Here is an 11,706-nt window from a genome sequence, read left to right as displayed (position 1 = left end):
ATTGCCCAGGAGCATATGTGCAGTAATAATTACAAACATAAAAAGAATTTTATTACGATAAAATAAAACACAGAGAAAATATTATGAGCTAATGAGTAAATACATTGAAATGAAGGAAAGAAAAATGAAATTAGCAATATTTGGGCCAATATTAATAAAAAGAGATGGATAACATTTAAGATATTCTGCCAAGTTGATTAGCTGCATAAAATAATCAAAAACAAAGCTATTTCCCAGACTACAGTCATAGTAAAACAGATGAATACTTATAACCATAAATTTCCTTTAACAAGTATGCAACCTTGGACAGTCAGTTTAAGTTGTAATTATTTATTTTTACATTTACTATGTAAAATAAAGTAATGTCAAATGCAGATCATTACTAAAACTATAATTACCATATATAATATGCCATGTATAATATACCACATTCATTAAGGATATCCACACCTCCAGGCTAGTTGCACAGCATAATACATCCGAGATTATCCAAGTGCAACTAACTCTGGGCAAGACTGCAATCCAAATTGTAGCTTGCTACAGAACCCCCACCATGCCCCAGGATTCCCCCTCCGCATTTCTTGATACACTGGAAAGTATTAGGGTACAACCCAACACCCTGATAATGGGCGATTTCAACTACCCCACCATTAACTGGGAAAACTACTCATGTACCAACTCTTTTGCTCAAAGTTTTCTGGAATTCATAAAGTCCAGCACCTTGGATCTACTTATTCACACCCCCACCAGGGGCAGCAATATCCTGGACCTGGTCATTACCAACATGGGCAACCGGTGTTCCACACCAGAGGTCAGTTCCTCAATGGTCAGATCCGACCACAAGCTAATCACCATAGACATCCACATCCCGCCCCCACCCCCAATTAGGGAAACCACCATAAAAAACCTCTCCAAAGCCAACTTCACACTTCTTAAGACAGAAGTGGCAAACTTCATGACACCCATGCAGACAGACAATAGAGGTACGACTGCTGAATCATGCACAAATGCACTTTATAAGCACTTACACAAGCGCATGGATCATGCTATCCCTAATGGAACTAAGATGTTATCCTCCAAAAAAAGGAAACCAATCTGGTGGTCCTCTGCCATAAACAAACTCTACAACAGAAGAAAGAAACTGTTGCAAAAAAAGAGTAAAATGACTGGAGGAACTCCCTGGTCAACCTCAGTAAGAAGCTGCGATCCCTCATAAAATCCTCCAAAGCTAGTTACAAAAACAAAATTGCCACTGACTCTAAAGACAACCCCAAAGCATTCTATAGCTATGTCAAGAATCTCAATGGCAACACTCAGTTCTCTCTGAGTTACAGCACAATGGCACTAAATATACAGAACCAACTGATATTGCCAACATCCTGGCAGATAGGTTCAGTGCTAACTTTACCCCCTCTCACCCCCTAGAGGGCCCATCTCTATACTGGGAGAATGCAAAGTTTCTGTAATCATGGCTGCAAAGGTAAAAAACACATTCTCCAAAGCCAAGAACACAGCATCCATGGCACCTGACAATATCCCAGGCTGCGTTCTACACGAACTGCAGAATGAACTGGCACCCTACCTAAGTACCATCTTCAATCATAGCCTCACCTCAGGCTTTGTGCCCACTGAATGGTGCACTGTGATGGTTATCCCACTCCACCAAGGGGGAGCCACGATGAACCCAGGGAACTACCACCCCATTAGCCTGATGAGCCTGGTCTGCAAGGCCATGGAACGTATCATCATGGAACTCATAAACAAAGACATTGGTAATCTCCAAACTCTGGGCCCTACCCAGTTCAGGTTTGTAAAAGGCAGATCATGATTCCTAAACCTGATTGACTTCTTTGAAGCAGTCACTAAAGCCATTGATGAGGGTAAGGTGGTTCACACAGCTTATCTAGATCTCAACAAGACTTTTGACACCATCCCCCACTCTGGAATTATAGATAAGCTCACTAAACTAGGTATAAATCCCTATGTCACAAGATGGGTTGCCAACTGGCTCATGGACAGAACCCACACTATGAAAGTAGCAGACTCCAAATCTGACTTCAGACCAGTGACAAGTGGGGTACCACAGGGTTCAGTCCTGGGTCCTCTCCTGTTTGGTATCTACTTCTCTGAAGTACAGGCTAACACAGAAGGTCTTTGGCTAACAAAGTTTGCAGATGACTGCAAACTAGGAGCCATAATCAAAACTCCTAACGATGTCGACATACTACAAAAGGGCCTCACTGAGACAGATACCTGGTGTCAAAGCCATGGCCTCAAGCTCAATGTCAAAAAGTTTATTGTCATCCCCTTTGGTAAAAACTCTGTACCCATGAACTACCACATAAGTGGTAGTCTACTTAACACTGAAAGTATGGTAAGAGACCTAGGGACACAGGAGGACAGTAATCTCGCTTTTGATAATCACATCCCCACAGTGGTCAGGAAATCCTTCTACGTGGCTCACCTCATTACAAAAGGTTTCTCATCCAGAAAAAAAGATGTCATTGTTTCCCTCTACTCATCACTCATTAGACCCATTATAGAGTACAACGCCCCTTTTGGTATGTACCTCACAAGACATCTACAACAACTAGAAAGGCCACAGAAATACCTCACAAAGAGGATTACTGGCCTCAAACAGATGCCCTACACAGACCGTCTCAAAAAACTCCAGTTTCACTCAGTCGCATATCGCCTACTCAGAGGCGATCTCTGCCTAACATACAAAGCTGTGTCAAACCCAGAGCTGTTGGACATGCTCCACTTAAAGAAATCCCAATCCCTCTGAGCTACACACTCTAGGGACCTAAACCTTGTCACCACAATAAACAGAACATGCTGCAGGGATAGATTCCTGTCCCAGAGACTTCCCATACTCTGGAACAGACTACCTATCTATGTCAAACAGAGCTCCTCATTAGCACTCTTCAAGAAAATTCTTGATGAGTGGATTTGAAATAGGAAATTCACCCCAGGGATCATTTCCATGGCTCTGCTCGACAGGGGCACAGGAAAATAATTTTCTTAGGTGGTGAAAGCCAGGGTATCTTTTTGGCTAGGCTTATATAGGCCCTAGGGCTAATAGCCTAGTACCTATCTATGAACCTATGAACCTATAAGTTGGTGGACATACAAAATCCTTTATCAGGATCATTATATGTTGAAATATGTCCACTTCTTGATATTTTAACAAGACACATGATTAAATAGTCACAAAATGTTTCATAGCTAACAATGTGCTGCTTTTTAAGATCTCGTAGTCAAAAGAGGAACCTGTAAAGTAATGAAAGAAAGCATTGCATATTCAGAAGGAAAATGCAAACCTTCGGCTCACATCATGTTTATGTTGCATCTGTATGAAAAGATTGAATCATCATCATCCCCCCTTTTCCCATTCACATGGGGTCGGGGTATCGTATTAACTGTCGCCAACTCTCTCGATTCAGTGCCACTCTCCTGCCTTCTTCAACACTCATGCCTGACTGTCACAGATCTTTTTTCACACAATCCATCCACCTCTTTGCTGGATGCCCTCACTTCCTCTTACCTTCTTCCTGTCTGTCCCAAATATCCCTCACCAGATTGTCTTCTGCTTTTCTATACATGTGCCCTTACCATCGTAATCTGTTCTCTTTGATCTTTTCTGCAATTGGAGCTACTTTGGCTTCTGCTCTTATGTCCTCATTTCTTCGCCTGTCCCGCAGTGTGCATCCTACCACCTTTCTCAGGCACTTCATTTCCATCACCTCTAGCTTCTTCAACTGTTCTGCCTTTACTGCCCAGGTTTCTGTACCATACAGTAGTACTGGTCGCACCACTGTCTTGTACACCTTACTTTTCAGCTTCTTTGGCATTCTTCTGTCATAGACTACACCTGATACTCTATGCCAGTTGGCTGCATCCCCTCTGATTCTAGCTTTGATCTCTTCATTTAGACTACCCTTCTCCTCAACCACCCCTCCCAGATACTTGAAGCTGTTTACCTGTTCCACTATCTTCCCATCTATCTCTATTCTCAGCTTCTTCTGATTTCCCCAAACTGTTGCTATTATCACTGTCTTATCTGTGCTTAGTTTCATCCCATGTGCCTTCAGATTTGCATTCCATTCTCCTATCCTTTGCTGAAGTTCTAGATCAGAGTCTGCCTGTACTGGCACATCGTCTGCATACAGCAGCTTTGTTGCTCTGACCCCTCCAACCTGTTTGTTGATGTAGTCCATTACCAGTATGAACAGCAGTGGGCTTAGAGCTGAACCCTGGTGTACACCCACTCCCACTGGGAACCCCTCAGTGAGGCCAAACACTGTTCGTACTTGAGTCACTGGGTCCTTGTACATAGCCTGTACTAATTCTACCAATGTTTCTGGGACTTCAAACCACTGCAGTACTGCCCAGATCAGCTTTCTTGGGACCTTGTCATATGCTTTCTCCAAGTCTAGGAAAGCCCAGTTTGACTCTCTCCTCTTCTCTAGTTTCTTCTCAAGTATCTGTCTCAATGCAAACATTGGGGCAATTGTGCTGCATCCTGATCTGAATCTGAACTGTTCATCTCCCATCTTACATTCTACTATTCTGTGTATCCATTTATCAATCACCCTCTCCAGAACTTTCATGCAATGTGGTAGGAGTTTGATGTCTCTGTACTGTCCACAGTTGTGGATGTCCCCTTTGTTCTTGTACACTGGCACGAGTATGCTTATTCTCCAGTCATCTGGGATACGCCTTTATCTCCACACTGCAATTAGTACCCTCAGGAGCCATTTCTCCCCTAGCTCACCCAGCATCTTTATCATATCTGCTGTGACCTCATCTGTGCCTGCTGCTTTCCCTGACTTCATTTTCCTTAGTGCTGCTCTTACTTCTTCTAAGCTTGGCTCCTCTTCTACTCTCATTGTAGGCTGTTTCTGGGGCAGTACCGCTTATGTGGGGTTTTCTTCATTCAGAAGCTGCTGGAAATACTCCTTCCATCTGCCTTTGATGTCCTGTGGGCTGATAAGCAGGTTGTTGCTGGAATCCCTTATGAAGTGTGTCTGACTATCTTCTTTATCTTTCTGTCTTTGCCTTGCAACCTGGTATAGTTTCTTTGTGCCCCTTACTGAGTCACTTTCCAGAAGCTGATAGAGTGCCTCTGATGCCCTATTCTTTGCTATTGCAACTTCTTTCTTAGTTTCTTTGTTAGCCAACCAGTAGTCCTTCCTAGCTTGGTCAGTCTTTTCAATCTCCCACTTCTTCCTGCACTCCTTCTTTCTTTTGATTACTTCCTGCACTTCTGCATTCCACCACCAGCGTTCCTTATGTACCTTATTTCCATACCTGGCTCGGCCACATATCTTTTCTGTAGTCCTAACACATGCTGTTTTTAGGCGTTGTCATTCTTCTTCATCTCCACCTATCTCCTCCTCTTCTTGGGGTGCTAGAGCCCTGAGTAATTCCTTGAACTGCTGTACTTTCTCTTCAGTCAACTTCCAGGTCTTCAGCTTAGTCTCTGTTGACCTTAGAGCCTTCACTGACCACGGCTTGCAGCTGATTGTGGCAACTACTGGTTTATGCTGTGAACCAACTGTTTCACTGGGGATGACTTTGCAATCATAGATTCTACCCCAGTGCCTTTTCCTTACTAGGAGGAAGTCTACCTGAGTTGCATGTTGGCTACTCTTGTATGTGATCTTGTGACTGTCTCTCTTTCTGAACCATGTGTTGGCTACTATCAAGCCATTTGCCAGACAGAAGTCTAGAATGGCTTCTCCTTCTTTATTCCTATTGCTCCACCCATGTGGACCCAGGCAGTCCTCATATCCTGTTCTGTCTGTCCTGATATTTGTATTTAAGTCACCCATTATCAACACCAATTCATGTTGTCCTGCTTTATCTAGTAGGTCCTGCAACTGCTGTCTGAATGCACTCTTTTCCTCTTTGAATGGCCACAACATTGAATCCCAGTTCATTGAAATCAGAGCATCAAAGAGTACAATTGTAAAAAGCCGACTTGTTTGAATATCACTGCAACTAAAATCCAAGACCTGGAAATGTAAGGATAAGCAAAGCAGCACTTTATTCAAACATGAAATACAAAATCACAAAGCTTTTGGGATCAACCCATCATCAGTGTGTAAAAAACAAATCAAGCCATCCATTTAAATACCTAATTTAAAAGCCTTAATGCGATCACATGACACAGTCCAAATGTATTACCTAACATAAAATAAAATAAAACTGATACATATAAACTATATATATATATATATATATATATATATATATATATATATATATATATATATACAGATAGATATACACGTATATAGAAATATAAATATATCACAAGGAATACAGAAATGATTAATTATTTCAAAAACAGTTTTCTTTTTTCAGGATAGGTTTAACACTAACTGATACATTCAAACTGGGTGGGTGGTCTGCTTCCAAAAGTGTAATCCATGAATAGTCACATATTTCTAAACTCATTATTCAAGTCACCACCTCTTTTATTTTTATATTTTATATCTACCACTCTAAAGTTTATTTTTAAGTGCTTTGCCACATGCACTACTACAGCTATTGTGTATATGTCATGCTGGAAGGCATGTCAAGCATTCTATATAGGCAAATGTACGAGAAGGTTAAGGGACAGGATTATTGAACATAAATCAGAGATATGTAGAGAGGTAGCTAATAATTCTTTAGGCAGACATTTGAGAGAGAATGGGGACAATCATAAATTTAACTTTAGCAGCAATCGGTATGATGCATTACTCTTCCTAACTCTTCATGTTTTGTTTTATTTTCAGGTAATGAGTGAAAATGGTGGACCATAAACTGAAAGAAATATTACAATTTGAAGCACCGAGGAAAAGAACACTGAATATCTTGTTATTTTATTTAATAACGTTTAAAAAAAATGTAACATGGCTGTATTTTAAGGTGACAATAGTCAGTTATTAATTAATTATATAAAATGCATATATTTGTTGTTTATATATCACTGCTTATTTCACAACAGCATTTTGATTTTTTTTTTTATCGTCCCAGCTTCCGTGGGATCTTGCATGATGACTCCACTGTCTGCACCTAATTGGGCTGTTTAGTCCATTGGGTCAGATATCTGGCGTCTCTGGGCTACATGATAGCCTGCATGTTCCTGCCCAAGAAGCACTACTGGCCCATTTATCAGTCCCTATCAGTGAGTCAGGTGATAGAGAGTAGGTCAGATTATGGATCCCTCAATTGGTCAACCTGTAGGGTGCATTGAGTAGATGTAAATACTCCCACACACACCACCTATTCCTTGAATCTGCAGAAAAGCCTGTCTGATGCAGTGAGAGCCAATGTAGCCTGCATAGCCATTAATAGTTGTTATGGCCTGTCTCACTGTGTTTTCCTTTCACACTTGCTGCATTCCTCGATGACTGGATGGCTGTTGAGTCATCAGCTCCTATGTGTGTATCTCACTACTTCTGCCTTTAAATGACATCTGCTTTCCATAAGTTTTGATGAGAAACAGGGTTGTAGCAGAAGCACAGACTATACAGCACAGGTAATGTTAAAGCAATTGCAATGTCTAGTCAATGCCACACCATTGATAGTTGATTTTGTATCATGATTGATAGGTTTGGAAATTAGAATACACTGTGTCCTGTTTTCCAGCATCATTTTCAAATTTTTAAGCAATCGCTTGACAATGAGCATTCAAATTTTTTTGAAAATGATTTTCTTAGTTTTATAACTCTGCAAAATTCCACAAGCTGATGTGAAGCCAGAACTGCTGATTTGTATATGAACCATAAGTTTTGAAAAAATAAAATAAAATTGCTTTAAACTTATCTTCAAGTATTTGACAATGATTCACATAAAACTTTTGTAAAAAAATGACTCAAAATTAAATAAACAACATAACTCTTATAATTTACAGACCAGCTATCCATTATTCTTTTGAGTGCAGTAAACCCCTTAGGACTCTTTGTAACTTTCATTAACTAGTAATTTAAGAAACTGCAGGACAACTCTTAAGCTTACAGCATTAGTTTAACTGGTTGTTTAAGATAGTTTGTCAGGAATGTTGAAGCAATTGATGCAAAAGTTTAGTCCTTACAGTATGTCTTCAGGTCTGTTGAAAGCCTGAAGAAATTTAGATTGCATGGTTTTACAACTAGGAATTGATGATATATTTAATGTATTTAACACAGTTAACCTTACCAAAGAGCAGCATTCTGTCTTAAGTACTACCATTCTCAAGTTTTAATAACTTTATGAGCTGAAAAAGAATTTGCCATATGCTCAAAAACAGGACTGACATGAATCTTATTATGCATACAGACTGACTTAAGACACAGAGCCAAAGATTATGAGTCTGTGCTGACAGATAGAATTGCATGTGGCTTTAAAAGTTCTTGCCTAGAGTCAGTTTGAAAAATAAATCATTTCCATTCACAGAATGATATGGAGTTGCATCTAGCTAACTTGGGGAGGAGTTGAGAAGTAAATTTTCTTATTTAATGTTTTTAGCTGCATTCTTATTTAGCTGCAAGTGCTGTAAGACTAGTACTAGTGTATGACTGTATTGGATCCTCTCCAACACACATACACCCTGCTCCTGCTGTACTTTAAAACTTGGTGGCTTTTGAAATGCCCACCCCTACTGTAAATTTGACTTTGGGAGCCCTCCCAGTCTCATCTCATCTATTTATTCTACTGGACACTGAAAGATCAAACTGGGGAGGCTCTCCATTTAAACTCTTAAAAGCTTGAGTTAGCCTCTGTTTCATATTGTACTGCTTAATTAGTGCAAACTGCAATATTTGGAATATTAATGCATTTTTTTTCATTCTACTTTTAAAATCTGTAACATTACAAAATCATTTCTGTACCCCATAACACAAAAGAGCTCATCTCCATCCAACTACTTCACTCTACATGTACTGAGCACATAGTATGTCTGACAATTGCTGCTGCAAAAGTTAACATAATCTCACTACCAAGGGATGTACATATGAGTTTTACCTCTAGTTGCAAAAGTACAAAAGAAGCAATACCTTCAGGTAAAACCTATTTAAGGCAGTTTCTAAGAATCAAATTAACCTTAGTGAAATATCTTGTTTTCCCTCACTTCTACATCAGTGTGTTCTGTGCTGTAGTGTTGAATCTGGTGGAGTGACAGCCCCACTCCCACCCTTACCCACAGGCCTTATACTGCTCAAGGTGAAGCTAAATTAACATTTTAGTATATTTTACTCTAATAGTGTAAATTTTTCCCTGAAAAAGCAATAAAAGCCAATAAGAATAAAATTAAATGATGTGACTTACATCAAATATTTAGAGGAGTTCAAAGAGCTTGTCTTTGTATCCATAAACATTCTACCTCATTGATTTTTTTTGGTGGTAAACCATCCATGGTGGGGGGGGGTAACTGCATTTCATTGAAGTACCTGACTGGCCCTCCCCTCATCTCAGTAGATTCTCCACCTACTATAGCCTCATTTCAAGCCAAAGTCATTGCAATACTGCCGGTTGCAGTTAACTTAGGTGTATATTAACAGAAATCTAACAGCTTGTGTTACTATTAAAATTATCAAGACTTGTCTTATCTCCTGCCTTGCTGCAGTTTTACAGCTTGTTTTCCTAGTACTTATTTCACCATGGGCCAACCCACACTATTCAGCACTTGCTATGCTCAGGCTTCACTCTGCTCCCCTACCCTACCCCCAATTCCCAACCACCCCACTATAGCTATACTTATACTTTACTTACTCTGCCTCATATCATCCTGTTATCATGTACCTAACTGAGCTATCCAATCACAAACTGTTCTCATTATACCATCCCCTCCCACTTATGTTCTCAATTCTCATTCTGCTTCCACCTCATCAACATTTATTTTCCACATTATCACTACTCTTTACCTCACCAGACTGCAAGATTTTTACACTAACCATGTTGTTCGCCTCCTGTATCAACTTATTAATCCTCCTCCTCCTCTCATTCCTAACATCCCCACCAATAGTAATAATAAATAAGCATACCTCAACCATTACTTTATCCTCACTTATCAAACATCTTCCCACTAGCTACTCTAAAATCTTTTCAAGCTCATTTACCATAACTCCATTCCACTGTTCTAACCCTAAACTACTAAAAATGTCAGTCCCAATGTCAAGGTAATACTTTTACCCATCTTTGCTAAAAATGCCATAATAAACAAACCATCTTTCTCCACCATACATCAATGTGGTGACATCCACCACATCAATGTGATGACATCCATCCCAACCCAAGTCCCAACCAACCCACAGACCAAATAATATATCTTAAAAGTTTAAAATATAGTCAGTCTAAACTTTAGATGCTTATGCAACAAAATCACAGATTTTGATGCCTGGGTGACTCAGCACAACCTGGGCATCTTAGCCACAACAGAGACATCTCTAAAGCCTGAAATAACAGATGCTGAAATACTACTACCCCTGGTTATAATATTATTAGGCTTGAGAAATAGCTATAATATTTCCAAATATGCCCCACAGTAACTCCCTATATAGGCAAAATCCTAAATTTTGGAAAAGCAGAAATCATAAACTCATTCCTAAAACTTAATAGACACAAGAGCATGTGTATTGTTATGCTATCTAACCCTGCAGGACTGAATATTCCAATACTTGAAAACATACTATCCTGAATCATCACCATCAGCCTCCTTTTTTCCAATTTTTCTACATGGGGTCAGAGTATCATGTTAACTGTCGACAACTCTCTTGATTCAGTGCCACACTCCTGCTGTCACAGATCTTCTTTCACACAATCCAGCCACCTCTTTGCTGGATGTCCCCGCTTCCTCTTACCTTCTTCCGGTCTGTCCCAAATCTTCCTCACCAGATTGTCTTATACTTTTCTACACATGTGCCCAAACCACCTTAACCTGTTCTTTTTGATCTTTTCTGCAATTGGAGCTACTTTGGTTTCTGCTCTTATGTCCTCATTTCTTTGTCTGTCCCACAGTGTGCATCCTATCACCTATCTCATGCACTTCATTTCTATCACCTCTAGTTTCTTCAACTGTTCTGCCTTTACTGCCCAGGTTTCTTTACCATACAGTAGTACTGGTCGCACCACTGTCTTGTACTCCTTACTTTTTTGCATGTTTGGCATTCCTTTGTCATAGACTACTCCTAATACTCTATGCCAGTTGGCTGCAGCCCCTCTGATTCTAGCATTGAGCTCTTCATTCAGACTACCCTTCTCATCAACTACTCCTCCCAGACACTTGAAGCTGTTTACCTGTTCCACTATCTTCTCTTCTATCTCTATTCTCGGCTTCTTCTGATTTCCCCAGTTTGCTGCCACCAGTCTTATTTGTGCACAGTTTCATCCCATGTGCCTTCAGATTTGCATTCCATTCTTTTATCATTTGCTGAAGGTTTAGCTCAGAGTCTGCCTGTACTGCCACATCATCTGCATACAGCAGCATTGTTGATCTGTTCCCTCCAACCTGTTTGCTAATGTAGTCCATCACCAGTATGAACAGCACTGGGCTCAGAGCTGAACCCTGATGTACACCTACACCCACTGGGAACCCCTCTGTGAGGCTGAACACTGTTCATACTTGAGTCATTGGGCCCTTGTACATAGCCTGCACTAATTCTACCAATGTTTCTGGGACTTCAAACCACCACAGTACTGCCCAGATCAGCTTTCTTGGGACCTTGTCATATGCTT

The 11,706-nt window shown here is 40.2% G+C and overlaps 1 protein-coding gene across 1 annotated transcript in view; it reads left to right on the top strand.

The window, feature by feature from the left end:
- Positions 1-6,815, top strand: part of LOC122797694 (chymotrypsin-like elastase family member 2A) — a 96,070-nt gene extending 89,255 nt beyond the window's left edge. The window contains exon 5 of the mRNA XM_044066228.1: positions 6,789-6,815. Coding sequence (XP_043922163.1) covers positions 6,789-6,815 — 27 coding nt within the window. The remainder of the gene's footprint in view (positions 1-6,788) is intronic.
- The last annotated feature ends 4,891 nt before the right edge of the window (positions 6,816-11,706 follow it).

The sequence above is a fragment of the Protopterus annectens genome, chromosome 3.part1 (assembly GCF_019279795.1).
Source record: "Protopterus annectens isolate FY-2018-M chromosome 3.part1, PAN1.0, whole genome shotgun sequence".
NCBI classification, from domain to species: Eukaryota; Metazoa; Chordata; order Ceratodontiformes; family Protopteridae; genus Protopterus; species Protopterus annectens.
Note: the sequence above shows the minus strand (reverse complement) of the source record. Positions and strands in the feature narration are given on the sequence as shown.